At 50.7% G+C, this 23,035-nt stretch overlaps 2 protein-coding genes across 2 annotated transcripts in view; one reads left to right on the top strand and one right to left on the bottom strand.

Annotated features, from left to right (window-relative positions):
* The window catches only part of LOC119390941 (myeloid leukemia factor 1), a 56,905-nt gene that overhangs the window by 10,921 nt on the left and 22,949 nt on the right, over positions 1-23,035 (top strand). Inside the window, exon 3 of the mRNA XM_037658656.1 lies at positions 1,138-1,266. Within this exon, the coding sequence (XP_037514584.1) occupies positions 1,138-1,266 (129 nt within the window). The remainder of the gene's footprint in view (positions 1-1,137; positions 1,267-23,035) is intronic.
* Positions 3,821-5,339, bottom strand: LOC119390940 (tigger transposable element-derived protein 4-like). The gene is made up of 2 exons (XM_037658655.2): positions 4,690-5,339; positions 3,821-4,086 (listed from the first exon to the last, which is right to left on the bottom strand). The coding sequence occupies exons 1-2, from the start codon at positions 5,337-5,339 to the stop codon at positions 3,870-3,872; spliced, it is 867 nt and encodes a 288-aa protein (XP_037514583.1). The 3' UTR covers positions 3,821-3,869.

The following is a 23,035-nucleotide window of genomic DNA, read 5'->3' on the forward strand; positions in this document are numbered from 1 at the left end:
AGACAGTTTTCGTTCAAAGTAATACCTGGAAAAAGCTTACAACAATACATATACATTTTATAAGAATTTTATTACTGCCTCGTTTGTTGCAGTCAGGAATGAGGAGTTGAAAATAGGAGACCCTGCATTGAACTCTCGAGGGCTTTCAAGGGGCATGAAAAAATTTGAAAGCAGTTGATTTTTTTCTGTATCAACGCGCAGGTAAGATGTGTTCTTCTTCACAGAGTATCTTGATATCCTTGTTCACCCAGTGCCCTATTCTTTTTGTTAATCTGAGTCGATGTAAGTTCAACTTCTTCCTCACTGTCTCTGGAGCTTTCGCCATCCGTGCGTGGCAGTCTCTCCGGTGAAATATACTCTCCTTTGCAATGTGAGCCTTCCAAATTTTCATCTTTGCTTCTGCTTGAATATTAATTCGAATTAACAAAGGAGTGCAGTGCATTTGGCAGGCATTGTCAGATCATAAATGGTATTTTACCAGTATCCCTCAAGAGAAAGCTATACAACACCTGCATCTTACCAGTGCTTTCCTTTGGGGCACAAACCTTGAAGCTTACGAAAAGGGTTAAACTTCAAGTGAGGATGACACAGCGAGCCATGGAGGTTTAAAGTGACTGATGTAACTTTAGTAAGGTACGGAAGAGGGCACAGTGCTTCAGGGAACAAAGGTGTGTTAAGAATTGGGCATGGCACGTAGCAAGAAGTCAGGATAATGGCTGGTCATTAAGAAACTGGATTCCGAGGGGAGGCAAGTGTGTCAGGGGCAAGGAGGAGGCTAGGTGGGCAGATGAGATTAAGAATGTGGTGGACGTAATATGGCCGCACCCAGCACCAGACCAGGTTGATTGTCGCAACGTGGGAGAGGCCTTTGCCCTGCAGTGCTGATGATCACAATGAATTTGTTTGTATTGAACGGCAGCTTTATAGGTGAACATGAGGAAAGAAAGCATGCTGTCATAGTTTTCGTGATCAGGTTGAACATGAGTTGGATGAAAACGCTCGTTAAGACCATCTGTTTGCAGATGATACACAGAATCTAGGCTTGTCAGTAATAAAGATATTGTAATTACTTTTTGCTGTTATGGGTAATGTGATGAATTGCTTTTGTGGGCTCGTAACTCTGATGTTTGTTTACAGGACTGCCTCTCTCAAGACCCGAATTGCCACAGCTTCTCGTCATCCTCGGTGATGACGATGACGACTGATGAGAACGGGCGACCGCAGGTCTACCAGGCCAGCCAGTCGACTCGCGTGGCCCCGGGAGGGGTGAGTTGTGCATGCCTAGCACACTTCCAACTTGACTGAACTCGTATTCTGTGGGAAGGATCTGTATTTGAGGTCAGCATGTCTGCAAAAAATCCCTATCTTCACTTTTTTCAGGGAGTGAAAATGGCAGTTCAGAATGCGCTGCTAATTAGGCCATAAGCAGGTGTCATGATTTTTACGGGGGCTCAAGACTGAGGCAAGGTATACACGTTCTTGTGAGGTGGAAGCAGGCACAAGTGTGGTTTAAATTATGCAAAGGTGAATGCAGAAGGCACAAGCTGACAAGTGCAAATATGGTGTCGAGCGTGCTAGCAGCAGCCACACTCCTTTCTCATCGTCTTGTCTGCTACTCCTGGTCTTTTTCATTGTGACACTACAGTGCCAGGGTTGGAGTGCCGTCCCAGTGCTAGCTATTACCGTACTTACTCGACTGTAACACGACCACGTTTGTAACGCGAGGGGCGACTTTTCATTTTGCGATGAAGAAAAAATGAAACCAAGAAAACTGTAGGATTGGCCGTGTTAGTACAACATGATTATGAGTGCAAATCAGCGCAACCGACCGGAGGAAACAGAAGAGAGGATACAGAGCGCTGAACTTCCAACAGTTTATTTCTTTGGAATGCCTTCTCTTTTATATAGTTACACATTGTTACAACAGCCATGCATGGAACACAATGATGTTACAATTCATCACGTGGACAAACCTAAATACATCTTTTCTTTATCAGCGAGAGCGACAGAGGGGGTACTTACGCAATCATCCTTTATAGAAAAAATCTTGCCTGCCTCAACGATTTTGCGTGTGATGCGATCTCTGCATTTGGCGACAATGCTACAATCTGAATATCTTGGTCTACACCCACACGTGCTACAGTGAGCGGACAGCCACCCTTGCTTTGACTGATCAACATTGTACAGATGTTCTTTCAACATTTCACTTAAAGAACGACCCGTCTGACGAATGTAATATTTTCCACGTGACAAGGGCAGCTGATAAACTACGTTACAAAGACAATCTCTAAATTTATTTGCATGGTTTGTAGTACACCCATGATTGGGTCTGCGCGCTGGGACAATCATTTTACACAGACTGCTCAGTTTTTGTGGGGCCGAAAAAAGCACTTTCACATTCACCCGCTACACTACTTTTTTCAAATTGATTTCAGATTTTTTTCCTCTCTTCTGCCCCCCTCCTGTTGGTTGTGCTGATTTGCACTCAAAACCAAGAAAGTAATGCGAGGGGTGACTTTTTGTTGCGTCCAGCAAAAAAAAAAAAGACAAGACCGCAAGTGTAATGTGAGGCCAATGTAGACATGAAAAAGTGCACTTATTTTTCAAGTGCTGTCTCAAAACGTAGCATTACCTATCTCAAAACAGGGTATTTCGCACGAGCCCGCGTGACGTGTCAAACTCCATTCGCAGGATGCCCATCTGCCGAGCAACATCACTCGCTTTCAGTCATCAGGCGATTGCCATCACTGCCATCATAACTGCCATCAGGCGATTGCACTGTTCTGTGATGAAATCAGCAACACGCTGCTCTAGTTCAAAGTGGTGACAGTGAAGAGGTCCACGGAAACCTTTGTGGCCGTGCTTGCACCTTGGAAGGAGTTCCTGCTGGAGCCCCCACTCGCAGATGGTTGCCTCACTCACTTTGAGGCTTCGGGCAGCAGCTGAATTGATTTCTTCAGCTATCAAAACAGCATGCCTCTTAAAACGGGCATCGTACTGAGCACGACACATCTCCATCGCAAGGGGAGCCAAAGGGGAGTCAAAACACCCAAGGGCAACCAAAGCCACCGAGACCGCCACGCACGATGATGCAAGACCAAACGCGAAGTGCATGCTGTCACAGAACGGAAACAAAAAAATTGGTTATTAGCTTATAGTGGATCTAAATGGCATTTGGCGTGCGCATGTTGCCAACATAAATAGTGAAATAGCGAGAACTGTAGTTGTCTAGAATTGGGTGCATCATTGTACTATTTAGAAAAATTGAGTTTCGGTATTCGATTGTAACGTGAGGGTTGACTTCAGGTTGCAAAAATCTGGGAAAAAAATTAGCGTTATGTTTGAGTAAATACAGCATTTCTAGGCAAAAGCATTCATGTAGGGCTAAGTGTATGGGGGCTGAAAAGAACGCCGCTCTCGGAACACATGGAGACAGTTCACGCAGTCGTGCAACAACCATGTGTGTACCTTTATTAACCTGGTTTTACATCACGGCGAGCTCGCCTGTTGAATGAGATACACAACTACAGTGCAGTCCACTTATAACGATATCGAGAAAAACGAAAAATATGATCGTTATAACCGGTGATCGCTATATCTGGACTGCCGTAAAAAAAAAAAAAACAAAAAGAACAAACACCGCGGAACGTACCTTTGTAGCTCCGATCCCGAATTTACCACTTGCACTAAAGAATAGATGTTCTAGAAAGCAGGATGTCAAAAACAAAGCTTTATTTCACGCTCCAACGAGAGTGTCAAGCTTTAGGCGCACCTAAATAGTCTGACATTTTCGCCTGCTTTCGCGGCAGTCGCAGCAGTCGCAGCTTCACGACTTCGGCGTGCATGGATTCCAGCTGTTATGCGAACACTTACGGCAGTCCTTTAGAGTGCATGAAATCAATCAACGAGTCAATCGACGACAGTGCACTTTCCGTGGACATGGAGGTCGGGGCCAAAGTGCCACTGCCAGCCTCGTTGTCACTGTCGCTACTGTCGTCGCTCAACGCTGTCCTCTGCCGCGATAACACATTCCCGGCGATCGCCTCGTCTGTGACTTCTTCGCAGGATGATGCAGCACAATCTACCATCAGAAACTCGTCCGTCGATACAGCACCTGTGTCACAACCAGCAACGTGTGCCCAGAGCTCGGCCAGTTCGGCGGCTTCAGCTGTGTCGGTCATGCTATCAGCACACGGGGAATTTTCGTCCTGGCACACGAAGCCCGCCTTCTTGAAACAGTGGCTGATCGTGGACCATTTCACCTCGTACCAAGCCCCATACACAAAGCGCACGGCCTTCAGAAAACTGATCTTCAACTCTGCGTCGGCCAATGTGCCAGGAGCTAAGCGGTCAATGACGAATATCAGCCACTCCAGCACGCGCCGCCGATACAAGGCTTTAAAGTTAGCAATGATACCGGCATCCAACGGCTGCATGCCTGCCGTCGTATTGGGAGGCGGAAACATCAGTTCGATAGATATTAGCTTGGGGCTGACGGCGTGTGTGCTACAGTTGTCGAGTAGCAACACCACTTTTCTGCCTTGACCTTCTATTATCCCATCCACCTCGAGCAGCCATTCCTCAAACAGTTGACGGGTCATCCACGCCTTCTTGTTGCCGTGATAGCGGACCGGGATGTGCTGGTTTTTAAAGCATGTCGGTATCTTTGATCGCCCGATCATGAAGGGCTTCAGGCGGTGGCTCCCGTCCATGTTGGCGCACAGCAACACTGTCACCCTCAGCTTGGAGTGCTTCCCGCCGGGGCATGGGTCGCCTTTTAGTGCGTGCGTTTTTGGCGGCGTCATTTGGAAAAAAAGAGCGGTCTCATCGCAGTTGTACACGTCCTTGTCCACATAGCGCTCCAGGACGCCGGGCAGCTTTTCCAGTAGCCACTCCTGTTTTGCCTGGGAATCCAACGACGCCGCTTCTCCTACCAAGTTTTTATAAACAGTGCCGTGTCGATCTTTAAAACGCTGTATCCAGCCTCCTCCAGGCTCAATATCTGGCCGTCCGAGAAGAAAGGCGAAATTTTTAGCCTTTGCAGCAAGTATTGGCCCACTGATGGGCACATTACAGGCACGAGTGGTCAGAAGCCAATTGTACAGCGCCTCTTCGACGTTGGCATACAGAGGCTCCCTAACCATTTTCTGCTGGTCGGCGTGGCCGCTTGTTCCTGCCTTGGCAATCGCTGTGCTCCCAATTTTCAAAATGGTGGATATTGTCGACTGGGCAAGCTCATACTTCTTCATGAGGGCGCTCACCTTGAAGCCACGCTGAGAATCCTGCAATATTTGCAGCTTTGTGTCAAGTGACACAGCTTTGCGCTTGACCAGCGCCATCTTTAAGGATGTCCGCTGATTTCGTGAGGTGCTACTTGCTTCGGCTGCTTCAGCCGCCGCTCGCATAGAGACTGAGTGAAGGACGGGATGGGCGGCACCATCGCGCCAACTTGCTTTTCACCTTTTTTTTTTTCTTTTCTTCTCCCTCTCCTTTCGGTGCGATTGTGAGCCACGCGCGAGTGGCGAGGCACGCCAACGTGAAGCGGCTAGTGCCATCTTGTAGCGCACTGCGCAAGCTTGTGATGGCACTCGGCGCGTGGGCTGCGCAGGCGGGACACGCAGCATTGAAATGGCAGCAGATACGAACTCATGTAGGTCATTTCTCCCCGTCTCTGCATCGTTCGTTTCAGGGGAGCTTGGAAACACAAATGTAACAATTATTGTACACAGAAAATGCCACCCAGACGGCAAATTTTGATCGTTATATCAGATATGCTGCCAATAACATATCGTTATATATGGTTTTTTTCCTCATAGACTTAATGCATAAAATGACACACAACTCAACCCATCGTTATATGTGGTATCGTTATAAGTGGACTGCACTGTAGTACTAACCTGCTCTTACATCACGGCGAGCTCGCCTGTCGAATCAGATACACAACCAGTACTAACCTGCTTTTACGTCACGGCAAGCTCACCTGTCGAATCTTATATACAACTAGTACACGTTAAGTAACCTTATACAATGCCAATAGACAATACACAGGAAACATAACAAACACAACATACCGTGAGTGCAGCGTCACCGACGTTCGACACACCATGAGGCATCCTTGGGAAACGAGCCGTGGTGTCCACCACGGACTCACCGCGGGAGACATCCATTCACACACGCTACCAAACCCCAAAAAGGCTCGCTGCTGTTTTCTGTCCGCCAGCCTAACCTCTCTTTCGCCAGGCGGCTCTTCTGGCACTGCCGCGCCAACCTTGTACCGCACAATCGCAGCGCCACCCCTCGCTCAACAGCCGTTAAAGCTAACTGCGGCTAATCCGCTAAACGCACGTAGGCCATGACGCGCAAACAGCTTTACAGGGGGTAATAGCACCCCCACAAGTGGGAGGCGTGCGCATCTGTTCTTGGCTATAAAGGTGGCAAACCTGGCTCTTTGAGAGCAAACTCATGGTGTAGGATTTGGTAAGGACCTGAATGTTGCGACAGTTTTGCTGAAAAGCTCAGATGGCTAAATTTTAACCGCAGGAGCGGGAAGGAACCACGTAAATGCTGCATGTCTCTGTGGTGCCTGTGTTAACAGGACTTCTTGGAAGCCCCAAGAATCAGTGAGGCGAGTGTGGGCAATGTGATGGGCCTGTGCATTCTTGGAATTGGTATTCCCTTGAGTGCAATGATTTTGCATTGGGCTCATGCGCAGCCATTACGCAGTAAAGCACGTTCAAGGCAAACTCCTAGCTACAGCCAACACTTTGTCTAGAGATCCTGAATGCTCCACATTTCCTGCCTGTGTGAACAGCCTCGAGGTATTTGTGTCATGAGTCGTGAAAGCTCTTCCTCGTTCAGCTGTGGCAGTGTGCCTGGTAGACTTCTGAGCGAATCAAGAATCTGATGGGTAATGCGCAGCACTGAAGTCTTACTACACCAAAGGCTGGCTTAGATGACATTCATTGCCTTCGAAAATGACTCACTATTATGAACACCGCGGCAACTTCGCTATATGTGATAGTCTCACTCTCATGGGTGAAAAAAGCCCTGTTGTACGATCTCAATTGCATCAAGATATAATGAGCTTCCTCTATGAGGGTAGCCAAGGTGTTAACCAGTGGGTTGCACTAGCCAGAGTCTATGTGGTGTGTACGAGACTAGAATCCAGCTTGCCAAACCAATGGTACTGTCAACTCCCGCACTTCCCTGGCGGCACGTCACCCTAGACCTGTCTCACCTTTTCGACCAGGAGCTAGAGACCAGCAGGAACCAGTTACCTAGAAGTCGCCACACACTCATCCAACGTCTGCCCAGACTGTCACAACCACATTCGCAAGCCTGATCTTTGAACAGGCGCATATCAGCTTTCTGTGGTACATGTGTGCAAGTGTAAACCGCGGTTTGCTACTGAGAAAAAACTGACACCGTTTTATTGAAATGCTCTACTGCTGCGCGTAGCCGATCATCCCTGGCTGGTTGTGTGCATCGTGTTGCCTACTCAGATCACGCCATCACTGTGGGGCTTCTTGCTTGTCGTGCGAGTGTTCTTCCTGCTGTTCCACTCCATACTGTTCATGGGTGTGGTGAATAGCTTGTTGCGTCAAGGCAACAGCCACTAGGTTCTTGCAAGCGAGGTGCACTTCGTGTCTTTGCAACGCTGTAGTGGTCTGGTATGACAAGGTGGCAGCAGGTGGTGGTGCAGTGAGTTTGTGGCGTTGCCTAATAAAAGCATGCAGTACGTTTACAACAGCGTTACACTTGCTGTACCATACATGCACATTTGGCGTTAGTGTCAGTGCAGCTAGGCACCAAGGTTCCGACACCACTCTCTTGAGAGTGGTGTTGGAACCTTCACAAGCAAGCAATAGAGCATCCCACACAAGCAAGCAATAGAGCAAAATAACGTAGCTTTTTTGCCACTAAATAAATGTTTTGGGTGAGCTCTGCCTTCATTTCCCCTTTTGTTTAATTCGTGTGTTTCTTTTCTGAATTTTCATGCTGAAACTGCATATAACGAAGACATGTTTGTAACAAGGCTTTTGGGGAATTTGTCAATTTCATTATATTCAGGTTTAACTGTATTTTCTTTAGGAAGCTCATACGTGAATGTGTGCCCTTTGCCGTGTTCAAGCTTCTGTAAAATGTCCATCACGATTTCTTTGTAGTGGACAGAAATGCCTTTGTTTTTACTAAAAAATTGTTGACTTATCTAAAGATCGTTATAACAGTTTTTCATGCTAGAGTATTGTCAATTGATGCTAAAAAATGTTGCATAAAACTAGTGCAACACATGATCCTATGCAAATGCGCTGGCACTGTATGAACTGTCAGTTGTCAAATTCGATAAAAGTTGTGTTGATACAGTCGAGCCCGACTATATCGAACCCGTTTATATCAAATTATCCCGTATATCGAACAATTTCTAAACACGGTATATTTACATTGAGAATATATAGCAAAAGTTACTGTTCCATCGAACGAAAATAGCAATGACAACGGATATATCAAACTCCATGTGCTTCAGAAGTGCCCCAGCAAGTTGGCTTTCCCTCGCGGTGGCGGGGAAAACTGCCGGCGCCACCCTAGAAAAAAATCACACCATCTCCCGCTAAAGGGGACCATGAGGCGATGCGAAGCAGTGTTTCGGCATGTAGAGCCCGCGTTTTAGAGGTGGAGTGGTGAGGGGGAAATGGGAGAGGGGGAAAGGAGACGGGGAGTGGAAAGGGAAAGGGAAGGGGAGCGGTGATGTGGAGAGGGGGAGGGGAGAGGGGAAGTGGAGAGGGGGAGAGGGAAGGGGAGAGGTGATTTGGAGCATAGAGTTTCCTAAAATTAACTAGAGGGAACTCTGGCGCTGCGATCGTTCAGCCACCATGGGAATGATGGGTAGTACACGGATTTGCCTAGTCTTCGTACTTTCGGGCTTCGAACGCACTTCTGGCTTTGTTTATTACTGTGTTTTGGTTTTCTTTCGGATAAAAGAATGGATCGTTCTGAACTCCGTGACAAGATTTGAATTAGTGAGCCTAAAAAAGTTAAAGTGGTGAAGTGGAACTGCTGACTTTTGCTGAACTTTGTTTTGCGACAAAGCGGATGCAGGCGACGCGGAGCCAAACGGAGCCGAAAGAACGAAGTTTAGACAAATCCGTGTACTACCCATCATTCCCATGCTGGCTGAAGCGCCATGCATTGTAGCTCCCATAGACACTAGCGCCAGAGTTCCCTCTAGTAAGTATTGTAGGAAACTCTATGATTTGGACAGGGGAATGGGAGGGGGGAAAGGGAGAAGGGAAGTGGAGAGGGCTTGCGCATGCGCAGTAAGGGTGGTCACGCCATAAGATGCTTCACATCTAAAAGTGGTTTAGACCCGGCTGTGCACAGGCGAACACCCCCCTGCAAAAAATGATCCTGGCCTGCTTGCAGCGCTTACAGCCAATCAGAGGCCGTCGTGCTTTCTCCGAGGCATGGAGGCGGTACGAGTGAGCACCATTTTTTCTTTATGCTTGCGTGCCTGCTGCTGCCTCTTTTCCTCGAGTCCTCATTCAGCGTGGTCCGTGCTGGTGGTGTTGCCTGTTAGCGCTCTGTGAACTTTCTTGGCGCGCTGTCGTGATGGCTTCTGCAAATAGGCAGACTTTGCCGTTCGCCGCGAAACTCGAAGTCATAAATCTAGTCGAGCGCGGTGAGAAGTCTGACGTCGCAGCCACGTACGGATCGACATTCGACGAGTTCGTCAGTGCGGACGATGACGTCGCCATCATAGGCCAGCTACAAGATGAGGACTACGTTGCAGACGTCGTGCCGACCACAAGCCAAAGCGACAGCAATAAGGAAATTGACGATGCCCCGTTGCCTACATCCTCCGAAGTGATTAGTGCACTTGCGTTGGTCCGGCGCTATTGCGTGAATATGGAAGGCTGCTCCGACTCGTTGGACAACGTCGAGGCATGCGTGCTGTCGCAGGCAGCGAAGTCGTTGAAACAGAAGAAAATCCAGGACTATTTTGTTCCAGAGTAGGGAGTACTTTTCTTATAGGTATGTGCCTTTGTGTCATCAAATTCTATAGCGGGCCTATATCGAATTATGCCATATATTGAACTAATAAACGTTTTTTGGCGAGTTCGATATACCCGGGTTCGACTGTATAAGGTTTTAAAAGAGATAAAATTATCAACAGTCAACCCACGCTTGAGGAAATCCTAAGCAGGAGTAAGGACAGGCAGCATTTTTTGTCGCACATCTGTCTCCTTGCGTGCTGCCCGTTAATATAGAATACTCAACAAAAGTTCATAGTTTTGCATAAAGCCTACTTATGATCGCACATGCACTCGTTGCCTTCATTTGCTATAAAACGCAATGCGTGTGGTTTCAATAAGAGAAATAGTTGGAGTCAGCGCCCGTCATGTCGTGCGCTTCCTTGTTCTGTCCTCGTCAAAAGCAGCACTGCTATATTTTAAGAATGTATCGCCAACTAGCTGCCCAACGTGTTTTTTGAGACAACTTTAGAAGTTTGCGGTATTTCCTCCTCAAAGGCAGATGCACACAAGCCTGCACCAATGGGCGAGACTGACGTGAGCCTAACGGCTGGGGACCACACCTTCTGAGAACACTGCCGAGTGCATGAGCGGAACTATATCTTTAGTCGCAGAGGTGATCAGCTGTCATGCTTCGATCGTGTGGGGGGTACCTCTCCGGACTTCTTAATTTGTATCCGACTATAAATCCTTAGTGAAGTCCCTACCACACTTTTAAGGTCTCAATCAACGTGAAGGCTGCTGGCATGGTGAGTCGTAGTCCTTACATTTATTGGTTTCACTGAGGCAGCAAGCGGTGTGCAGGCAGTCCAACCGGGAGACAGATCCTCATGGCTCCTGACTTGGGCCATGTGAAGTGCTCTGCACATTACAATGATAGTGTGGCGACACAGTGCGCACAAACCGGCGCAGCCTCCGCCTCGTCACTATCTAGGCCGGCGTGACACGGCTGCATGCTACACCACGCTTCAGATAAGGGACAGCGTCACCGGAGGCTTACGTCACCACTACTGGCTATATAACCCAAGCTACCAAGCTTGGTTGCATGTTTGTTTCTCTAACCTTCCGAAGCGCAGCATCGGCATGCTTGCCCTGCTGCTGCTACTGCGTTAATAAACATCGTTTTGTTTTATGTTGGGATCCGTCCTTCACCGACTCCGCATCCCACATCTGGTGACCCGGAAACCGAACAAACCGCACCGCCATGGCCAACCCGGAAGCTCTCACCGCTCTGCGCCAGCAAGTGCAACAACTTCAACAGGCACTGCAGACCCAGCAACAGCAGCCTTCCCGCAGCGCCTCCACAACAGAGGCCGTGCCTGCCGGCTCCGCTGAGGACGTCAGAGCTCCCGCAGAAGGCATCCCGCACGCTGCCTCATACGACGCCTGGCATGTCGCCGTCAAGCTTCCGCCGTTTTGGGCGGACTCGCCCGAAGTCTGGTTCGCCCAGGTCGAGGCCCAGTTCTCCCTGGCGCGCATCACGCAAGACCGCACCCGCTACGATTACGTCGTCGCCCACCTCGACGCACGTTATGCCAACGAGGTCCGGGATATTCTCGCCAACCCACCAACGGCCAACCACTACGAACACCTGAAGACTGAACTCATCCGCCGCCTGTCGCTCTCGGATGAACAGAAGGTGCGCCACCTTCAGTCCACAGAGCTTGCTGAGCGCAAACCTTCGCAGCTCCTGCGCCACATGCGTGCGCTCGCGGGAAGCTTGCAAGTGCAGGATTCCTTCCTGCGAGTGCTTTGGCTCCAACGACTCCCGCCGCACGCCCAGGCAATTCTGCAGGCCCAGGTTAGGCTACCCCTCGACGAACTTGCGGAGATGGCTGATCGCGTCATCGAGGTCTCCTTGCCGCAGTTGTCGCCCACCATCCAGGCTGTCGCCGCACCGCTGAACACCGCGGAGCTTGCACGCCGCATCGACGACATCGATCGACAGCTCAACTCCATTCAACAACGCTTGGGTGAACGTCTTCCGATGCACCAGCGCCGCCACTCGCAAAGCCGCGACCTTAACACCAGTTCGTCGCGGCAACCCGACAACAACGGCCCGTGCTACTACCACCGACGCTTCGGGGACAGAGCCCGGCAATGTCGACCACCCTGTTCCGCTGGGCATGCGGAAAACGCCAACGGCAGCTCGTAGAGACGGCCGCAAGCTGCCAACCCGGAGGCCGTCGCATCTTCGTCACCGACCAAATCACGAAGCAGCGGTTCCTTGTCGACAGCGGTTCCGACATTTGCTGCTACCCGCGATCCCATCTTCAAGGTCCTCGTCCGCCTACGTCTTTCGAGCTCAGCGCGGCAAACCGCTCTACAATCAAGACGTACGGCTCGCTCTGCCTGCACATCCAGCTCAGAAACATACGCCGTGACCTTCGCTGGAATTTTGTCATCGCCGACGTCGCCGAGCCCATCATCGGCTCAGACTTTCTGGCCCACTACAACCTCCTTCCGGACTGCCGCAACGACCTCCTCATCGACGCGACAACGGGACATTCCACACCAGGCCAGCGAACGACCGCCCAACAGCCAAGCATCAAGGTACTCAGTGTTGACAATCATTCGCCGTACCACGCCATCCTCGCCGATTTTCCCGGATTGACGCGTCCCAGCGGACTGCCACACAGAGTGCAGCACACCACCGTGCACTACATCCGGACCACTTCAGGCCCCCCGGTTTTCTGCCGCGCCCGTCGCCTTGCCCCGGACCGCATGCGCATAGCCAAAGCAGAGTTCGAGGCCATGCTCCGCGAAGGAATCGCCCGCCGCTCTGACAGTCCATGGGCCTCACCACTCCACCTTGTTCTGAAGAAGACCGAAGGCTGGCGGCCCTGCGGAGACTACCGTGCCCTCAACGCGCGCACCATCCCGGACAGGTACCCCATCCACCACATACAGGACTTCGCCCATCGCATCTATGGCTGCCACGTGTTCTCCGTGCTAGACTTGGTGAAGGCGTACACACAGATACCCGTCAATCCGGATGACGTCCCGAAAACGGCAATCATCACTCCCTTTGGCTTGTTCGAGTTTCCCTTCATGAGCTTCGGCCTGAGGAACGCTGGACAAACCTTTCAGCGCTTCATCGACGAAGTCGTCCGCGGCCTCGACTTCTGCTTCGTTTACCTTGACGACATACTGGTATTTTCCCGCGACGCCGAAGAGCACCACAGGCACCTTCGTCTGCTGTTCCAACGCCTCGACGACCACGGTCTACTCGTCAATATCCAAAAAAAGCACGCTAGGCGCTTCCGTCGTCCGCTTCCTCGGCCACGAAGTTTCATCTGAGGGAACTCGGCCCTTGCCCCAGCGCATCTCAGACCTGCAAAGTTACCCTCAACCCACCACCGCTAAAGACCTTCGCCGTTTCCTTGGCATGCTGAACTTCTACAGGCGTTTCTTGCCACACGCTGCCGACTACCAGGCTCCCCTCCATGATGCTTTGGCCGGCCTACGAGGAAACCAACCCATCACGTGGACACCGACGTTAGCGAGAACTTTCGAAGATTGCAAAGCCGCCCTCTGCACCGCCACGCTCCTCACCCATCCCGTGCCAGACGCTCCCTTGGGACTGTTCACGGATGCATCTAGCTTCGCCATCGGCGCCGCCCTCATGCAACGCGTGGAAAACACCTGGCATCCCTTGGCGTTCTTCTCCAAGAAGCTCGAAGCTCGGAAAACGACCCCTTCAACCGCCAGTTCCACTGAGGAAACCACGACCACCGCCCCGACAATGTTGCCAGCCTACTACAGAGAACTTCTGGCGATATACGAAGCAGTGCAACACTTTCGCCACATTCTCGAAGCACAGAGCTGCACCATCTACACAGACCACAAGCCTCTTACCTACGCCTTCTCTCAACGTCGCGACAAACTCCCGCCTGTACAGCAGAACCAACTCTCGTTCATTGCACAGTTCACCACCGACATCCAACATGTCAGCGGGAAAGACAACGTGGTCGCCGACGCGCTTTCACGTGTAGCAGCCATCAGCTCTGTGCAGATAACAGCAGACGTCCTCGCCGAGGCTCAGACTACGGACACCGAACTGAAGGAACTTCTCAAGGGCACGTCCTCACTTCAGCTGCAACAAGTCCCCATCCCAGGGTCGACAACCACAATCTGTTGCGACATGTCGACAGGACGAACCCCCCGCAGGGGCGTCTGCGAGAGCAGGCGTTTGGTGTGTAGCGACACCACGGACCCGAGCTAACGGGGGGGTTTCGACCCCCTCCCACGCCTAGCCGTGCGTGGCATTGCCGTGTCCGGGGAAAAGGGGATCCTGGGGGTTGAGCCGACGCCGGGTGATTGGACCTTTAAGGCCCCCCGGCAGAGGCAACACACCCCTTTGGCCCCGGCTTCACGTAGACGGCACCCCTGGGCTGACCCACCCAGGGGAAACCGGCAGTCGCCTTTTCCTGTCTCTCTCTCTCGCCTCATCTTCGTCTTTTTCTCTCACTTTTAAACTTTCCTGTCTACTTCTCCCTTCTCGTTACTTCCGATTTTTCCTGGCGGCAAGGGTTAACCGTGTGTGGCTCCCAACCTTGGGTAGACCATATTAGGTTATAGTGACGGCGTACTGCTGGTGTTGCGCAGACTTTTCGCATGTTCTGCCACGTCCCCCTGTTGGGCTCCGTGGTGGGTGGTAGGCGCCGTTGCCGAACAAGCGACTTTTTCCATGGGACCCTCGAACCCCTCTTCCACCGATCGTGCCCCAAAAAGGGTACGCACCGATGCATCTCAATTCTTTTGGCCCAAAAACAACGACAATTTTCCGAAATACCACGTGGTTCACTGTGAACAATCATCTGAAAAAGCTAGAGCCATTTCACCTTTTCTTGTTGCTAAGTGCTTGAAAGACACCATAGGAACGGGTTATAAGGCCACAAGGATGGCAAGCGGGGACCTACTCCTCGAATTAAAAGACAAGGAACAGTACCTTAATTTGTCACATCTAGTCGCGTTTGGAAACATCCCCGTCTCTGTGAGCGCGCACAGGACCATGAACACTGTCAAAGGTGTAGTGTCCGATGAGGACCTGATTGGCCTCAGCGAGGAAGAACTATTAGATGGATGGAAAGATTCAAATGTCACTCATGTCCAAAGGATCAAGATAAGGCGCGACAACACCGAAATACTGACCAAGCATTTGATACTTACTTTTGCCTCCAGCACACTACCCGAAAACATTGAAACCGGCTACGTCAAGCTTGCTGTACGACCTTTTATACCAAACCCGCGGCGATGCTTTAAATGTCAAAGATTTGGTCACGCGTCTCAAAGTTGCCGAGGGCAGCTCACCTGTGCAAAATGCGGAACGACGGGTCATTCTGTTGATGACTGCGCTGGTGATGGGACTCACTGCGCGAACTGTGAAGGTGATCACCCTGCGTACTCCAGGGCCTGCCCGGCCTGGAAGAAAGAGAAAGAAATACTCACGATAAAAGTAAAAGAAAACGTAACGTTCCGCGAAGCACGACAGCGAGTTTCATCATCATTTCCAGCAAGAACATCTTTTGCCGAAGTGGTGCGACGGGGGGCAGCACCACAACGGCCTATCGCGTTTGCCCGGACCACTCGCAGCGTGCCCAGGCAAACGCCACCCGCCCCCATGGTGGGAGCAGCGAAGGCTGCCCCGCCTACTCTGAATCTGACCACACCGGCGGCCACTACAAGCTCCGGCACCGTAGAGGCCAAGGAGAGCACATCGCCCTCCGGCTCGGTGGCGTCCAAGACTTCGTCACACCAGGCGAAGTCCCCACCTGCCAAGCCAGAGATCCCGGCGACTCCAGGGTCGTCGGGTCTCACGACCACGCCTCGCCAGGCGAGGTCGGACAAACAAGCCAGCAGCTCGCATACGCGGGCGTCCAGTGCCTCAAACGAGGCAATGGACACAACGCCGGTGCCTCTGGTACCGAAAGAGCGGCGTAGCTCCCTGGAGCGCGCTAAGAAAACCAAAAAGCCGATAATGGGGCCCGACGACGGCCCTGCTGCTTGAGCTCTAAATTTCGGCCTAAACAACACCCACTTCCTTCTCGTACACACAGCACTACCTGACATCCAATATGGAAGCACAAATTATACAATGGAACGTGAGAGGACTGCTGAGAAATCTCGACGATATCCAAGAACTCTTACACAAACATACACCAAAGGTGCTGTGTGTACAAGAAACACACTTAAAATCCAAACACACGAACTTTCTACGCAGCTACATTATTTTCCGGAAGGACCGGGATGATGCCATCGCGCCATCCGGAGGTGTAGCGGTTATAGTTAATCAAGGAGTAGCATGCACACATTTACCACTTCGAACTTCCCTTGAGGCAGTGGCTGTTCGAGCGGTTCTTTTGAACAAACTCGTCACCATTTGCTCTCTATATATACCTCCACATTACCAACTGCAAAAACATGAATTTCAGTCTTTAATAGATGAGCTCCCTGAACCTTACCTTGTACTTGGGGACTTTAATGCGCATAGCTGTCTATGGGGTGACTCCCGCTGCGATGCGCGAGGTCGTCTAATTGAACAGTTCCTTTTCTCTTCTGGCACGTGTCTCTTGAATAAAAAAGAGCCAACATACTATAGCCTTGCGAACAATACCTACTCGTCCATAGACCTCAGCATCACATCTCCATCACTTCTGCCCCTTCTAACATGGAAAGTCATTAATAATCCCTATGGAAGTGACCATTTTCCTATAGTTCTGAGCACCCCAATAGTTAACGAATGTCCTCCACAGGTTCCCAAATGGCAAATCGACAAAGCCGATTGGGAACAGTTTCGTAAAATGGCTCTCTTAAGTTGGACCAACATGCGTGCTTTAAGCATAGATGAAGCTGTAGACTACTTTACAGCTTTTTTGATTGATGCCGCAATGAAGTGTATCCCACAAACAGCTGGACTGCCCGGCAAACGACGTGTGCCATGGTGGAACAATGAGTGTCGAAACGCGCGCAAAAAACAAAATAAAGCATGGAGGCTGCTTCGGGACTCGCCGACAGCCGAGAATCTGGACAGTTTTAAAAGCATAAAGTCACAAGGCAGGAGAACTCGCCGACAGGCAAGAAGACAAAGTTGGCAGGAATTTTTATCGGGAATTAACTCATATACACAGGAGGCTAAAGTCTGGAACATGGTTAGTAGGGTAGCAGGCCGACAAGCGCATTCACTTCCCCTAGTAAACACACAAGGTGACAGCTTGGAAGACAGGCGAACTTCCTAGGTGCACACTTCGAACAGGTGTCCAGCTCGTCACACTACACGGAACCTTTCCAACGACACAAAGCAAAAATCGAACAACAGAAACTAGAGCGCAAATCCACAAAACACGAGGAAGCATACAATGAACCTTTCGGGTTAGCTGAGCTACAGACATCGCTGAACTCATGCAATAAATCCGCCCCAGGTTCCGACCGTGTTGTATATGAAATGTTGAAACACCTGCCTTCTGAAACCCAAAAAACCCTCCTTTCCCTGTACAATGCTGTTTGGTTTTCCGGCGAGATCCCCTCGGCCTGGAAAGAAGCCATCATAATTCCGATTCTAAAACAGGGCAAGGACCCATCCTCCGTTGCGAGCTACAGGCCCATTGCACTGACAAGCTGCCTGTGTAAACTTTTTGAAAAGATGATAAACCGCCGACTGATACATTTCCTCGAAGCAAACAAATCACTTGACCCATACCAGTGCGGTTTTCGAGAGGGTAGATCTACCTCTGACCACCTTATCCGTATCGAGGCACAAATTCGCGACGCTTTTGTTCACAAGCAATTCTTCCTTTCGGTGTTCCTCGATATGGAAAAGGCCTACGACACCACATGGCGCTTTGGAATATTAAGAGACCTATCCCACTTAGGTGTCCGAGGAAAGATGTTGACCATAATCGAAAGCTATTTGTCCAATCGCACGTTCCGTGTTCGAGTGGGTAATGTCTTGTCCCGAATATTTGTCCAGGAAACTGGAGTGCCGCAAGGTGGTGTCCTGAGTTGCACACTGTTTATTATAAAAATGAATTCCCTACGTCTGTGTATTCCATGGAATATGTTTTATTGCACTTATGTGGACGATGTGCAGATCGGATTTAAATCTGGCAACCTTTCAATGTGCGAGCGGCAGGTGCAACTTGGTTTGAACAAGGTAACCAAATGGGCAGACGAGAACGGGTTCAGCCTTAACCCGCAAAAAAGTACTTGCGTATTATTCTCAAGAAAGAGAGGCCTCCATCCCGATCCGGACATTGAGCTGCATGGTCAGCGGCTACCTGTGAAAACGGAGTATAAATTCCTCGGCGTAATTCTAGACACGAAACTAAACTTCATATCACACATAAAGTATATAAAAAACAAGTGCTTAAAAACCATGAATATTTTAAAGGTATTGTCACGCACTACGTGGGGTAGTGACAAGAAGTGTCTGATGAATCTTTATAAAAGCCTCACACGCACGCGCCTAGATTATGGGGCGATAATATATCAGTCTGCGACAGCAAGCGCGTTGAAGATGCTTGACCCTGTCCACCACTCGGGTATTCGTCTTTCTACGGGTGCTTTTCGCACCAGCCCCGTGGAAAGCCTCTACGTCGAATCGAACGAGTGGTCGCTCCACCTGCAGCGATCCTACATGTCGTTTCTATACTATCTCAAAGTGAACGCAGACAAGGAACACCCCTCACACCCCACAATAAATGATTTATCTAGTTCTGCCCTTTTCGACCACCGTCCCTCGGTGCGACAGCCCTACTCACTTCGTGTGAGGGGCTTAGCTGAGGAAACGGGTGTGCCACTTTTCGAACACTATCTATTGGCTCCCGCTGCACAACTGCCGCCGTCGCGGTGGCAGCTTATAGACTGCGATCTTTCCTTCATGGAAGTAACGAAACACGCGCCTATTGCACATATCCGTACATACTTCCTAGAACTACAACACAAATACACTTGTGCAGAATTCTTTACAGACGCCTCAAAGTCCGATACTTCTGTGTCTTACGCAGCCGTTGGGCCATCCTTTACGGATTCCGGTATTCTACACCCTGAATCAAGTATCTTCACGGCAGAAGCTTACGCGATACTTGCGGCCGTTAAACACATTCATCAATTAAAACTACAAAAGGCAGTTATTTACACAGATTCTCTAAGCGTGGTAAAAGCTTTAAAAACTCTGAAAAGACACAAAAACCCCATCTTTGTCTCGCTGTATTCTCTTTTAAGCACGATCTACGCACTTGAACAACATGTCGTAGTGTGCTGGGTGCCAGGGCACCGCGAGATTCAAGGCAACGTGTTAGCGGACCAGCTAGCAGCATCTGCCCACGAAAACAGTCACAACACATCCTTAGCTATTCCCCCATTAGACCTAAAACACTTCCTGAAAAGAAAGCTCAGATCCTTTTGGCAGACCACATGGGATACGCATACACGAAATAAGCTACACGTTGTCAAACCGCATCTGGGTAATTGGCCGCCAGTATCGAAATCACGCCACACAGAAGTTACACTCTGCAGACTTAGGATTGGTCACACATACAGTACACACACACACACCTTCTGTCCGGTGGCGAGCCACCTTTGTGTGATAGATGTGGCCAGCCACTCACTGTCCTTCACATCCTTATCCAGTGCAAGGAACTCGACGCTATCAGAAAAAAGCACTTTTCATTTCCCTACCAACAGCAATTTCCACTTCATCCTTCAATGTTCATCGGTAGGGACCCGCTTTTTACATACCAGTCATTGTCTGCATTTTTAAACGATGTACAGAGTTTTCATGTCATATATCAAGGTGATCCGTAGCACGGCCTCTAAACAGAGGTCGCTGCTGCGGTGAATACGTTAAAGATAGCACTTGCCTCGCGGCCCTTGGACTCAAGGGCATTGACGAGGCAGTGGTGCTGATGTCATATCTTCATAGTTTTATTCTTGCGACCACTTGTCATTAGTTCCACTGCACATATTTCACGTCACTCTCATGATTTTAATATATATATATATGTTTTACCCGCCTTTAGCGCGAGGAATTTTAAGGCCCCTGTACAGCTACTTACCGCAACCATTGTTCACATCCTTGTCTCATGAACTGGCGCTCTTTGGCCATCAATTGGCCCTTGCGCCATTAAACACCACATATCATCATCATGTCGACAGGACGAACCAGGCCCTATGTACCTCTGTCCCATCGCCGTGGTCTTTTCAACCAGCTCCACAACCTCAGCCATCCCGGCATACGCGCCTCGACACGCCTCGTGGCTGACCGCTACGTCTGGCCCTCCATGCAGCGGGATTGTCGCACCTGGGCGCGCTCCTGCATTCAATGTCAACGCGCTAAAGTCACCAGGCACGTCACGTCACCACTCGGAACATTCCCTCAGCCCTCTGGTCGGTTTGAGCACGTCCACCTCGACATCATAGGACCCTTTCCCCCGGCTGGCCCCTACCGCTACTGCCTCACCGCCATCGATCGGTACACTCGATGGCCCGAGGCATGGCCCCTCGAGGGAATCACCGCGGAAGACGTCGCCTCGGCCTTCTTCACCGGCTGGATTGCTCGTTTCGGCGCCCCCCGCCGCGTAACCACCGACCAAGGACGACAGTTCGAGTCGCACCTTTTCAGGCTCCTCGGGCTGACCATCGGTTTCGAACGCTTGAGGACCACCAGTTACCACCCCTGTGCCAACGGAATGATTGAGCGTTTCCACCGACAGTTCAAAGCCGCCATTATGTGCCACCCGGACTCAACCTGGCTCGAGGCCATCCCAGCCGTCATCCTCGGTCTTCGCGCCACCTTCAAGCCGGACATCCACGCTACACCAGCAGAGCTCGTCTACGGGGAACCACTCCGTCTCCCAGGTGAATTCCTCGCCGCACTGCCATCGAGCACTACGACGTCAGACCCCACCGACTTCGTCGCCCGGCTCCGACGCACCATCGCCGCCTTACGCCCGTCACCTGCAGCCCACCACTGCAAGCCTACACCTTTCGTGTTCAAGGAGTTAGCTTCGTGCACGCACGCTTTCCTCCGCGACGACACCGTCCGCAGGCCTTTCCAGCCACCCTACAGCGGACCCTACCTGGTCGTCCATCGCGACAACAAGAACTTCACTCTGCGCCTGAACGGAAACGACGTCCGCGTCTCCATTGACCGGCTCAAGCCCGCATACATCGCTTCGAACGAGCCGGACAGCGCCACTCCAACCACAGGCATCTATCCACAGCCACCGACGTCGCAGCCCGCTCCGGTCACGACACGCTCTGGACGTCTGGTACGCCTCCCAGATTTCTACAGACCCTGAGGGCTCTGCACTCCGCGGGGGGGTGATGTGGCGACACAGTGCGCACAAACCGGCGCAGCCTCCGCCTCGTCACTATCTAGGCCGGCGTGACACGGCTGCATGCTACACCACGCTTCAGATAAGGGACAGCGTCACCGGAGGCTTACGTCACCACTACTGGCTATATAACCCAAGCTATCAAGCTTGGTTGCATGTTTGTTTCTCTAACCTTCCGAAGCGCAGCATCGGCATGCTTGCCCTGCTGCTGCTACTGCGTTAATAAACATCGTTTTGTTTTATGTTGGGATCCGTCCTTCACCGACTCCGCATCCCACAATAGCATTACGAAGATGTCTACAGGTTGTTCCCTCCACACAGAGAGAAAACCCAAATGAATACTTCCAAGGAGTTAAAAGAATTGGCTGATGTTTAACTCTTGTAAACCTAGTTATCACAAACGAAAGGTATGTTTGGCTTCCTTTTGCAAGGACTGCACACAGGCAGTGGCTGCACTATTTTGACCTTGGCAGGCTTCTGCACTTGGTAAGCTTCTTCATAACATGCTAATCTGACCTCCCTTTGCTCTGGGGTTTCAGCAGGCAACTTTGCCTTTGCTTGAGACTTCGCAGCCTGCTGTCTTGCCATGTCTACTGGATGATTGGATTCAGCCTGTCACTTTCACTGAAGCCCACCCACAAACTGCCCAACCGGTGCGTCATCAATGCGAAACTGTATGAACAAGCACTGGCAAAGTAGCCATTAAACCTTCACCTAGTCACTGCAGTGTTGAGGCTCCGAGCGAGTGCAGCTGCGACGCCTCTCAGCAGTGGATTATGTCGCTCAACTTTTAGGGACAGAGGCGCGTGGAGAAAAGAGCAGCAGCTTCGGCTCTAGTGTCCGATGTGGAGCATCCGAGAGCCAAGAGCATTTTTATGGCTCGTGCCTCGAGCCGTGCGGCTCTTATTTTGCCCAGGGCAACAGGACACGTCTTGCATTGTGCTTACACTCCGGTGGCTCAAGGTCATTGTGACGCGATGAATGACCTTGCGACGCTGGAGTAGTACAGGTTTTTCTCTAAACAACGTACCTGGGAAGTCCAAATAGTTGGCATGAAAGGCACCGGGTACGACTAGCAGAACTCAAGTCGGCAGCTCTGTGAGTGACACAGTGGACTAGGAGCTTTATCACACAGATTGTGTGATAAAGCTCTTTCACTGGATTGTGAAACTCACAAGATAGGTATCGTTGTGGACCATGACTTAATGCGAAGGTTGCAGTTGGCATTATTTGGTGGCCTTCCAGTTGCAGTTGGGGTTATTTGTTAGCGCCTTCCCAAGCAATCTACTTTCTTCAGCTTGAAGTGGTAGCTTCTAGTTGCCTTGCTCTAATTTCATTTTCGTAGCTTTGTTGTACCGAAAGGTCTCTCACCCCAGCAATGACAAAGGCCTAGTAATTCCATGAGGCTTGGTGTGCCAGGGTAGAGTGCACTCCCAGGCTGGCCCTGAAAATAGGCTCCAGAGAGAGGGAGCAGTTGGTTTGCAGAGTCCACCTGTTCCACACAATGCTTCCTCCTAGCTATTGATTGCATTTGCAATTGTAGGAGGGCTTTGAGCGAAAATTCTCCGATGGCCTGTCACTGTGATGTCCAGTCCAGTGCGATAACAGCCTGTTGTGCCACACGCATGCAGTTGGTGCTCTGAGGGTGCTTATTGTCCTTGTGCATGCTGG

This window comes from Rhipicephalus sanguineus, chromosome 4, assembly GCF_013339695.2.
Source record: "Rhipicephalus sanguineus isolate Rsan-2018 chromosome 4, BIME_Rsan_1.4, whole genome shotgun sequence".
Lineage (NCBI taxonomy): Eukaryota > Metazoa > Arthropoda > Arachnida > Ixodida > Ixodidae > Rhipicephalus > Rhipicephalus sanguineus.

Excerpts from the sequence above, each read along its gene's own strand:
- LOC119390940 (XM_037658655.2), bottom strand. The coding sequence starts at position 5,339 with ATGGCGCTGGTCAAGCGCAAAGCTGTGTCACTTGACACAAAGCTGCAA. Across the intron at positions 4,087-4,689 it reads GACGGGAGCCACCGCCTGAA|GGTAGATTGTGCTGCATCAT; the intron begins GCCCTTCATGAT and ends CGAGTTTCTGAT.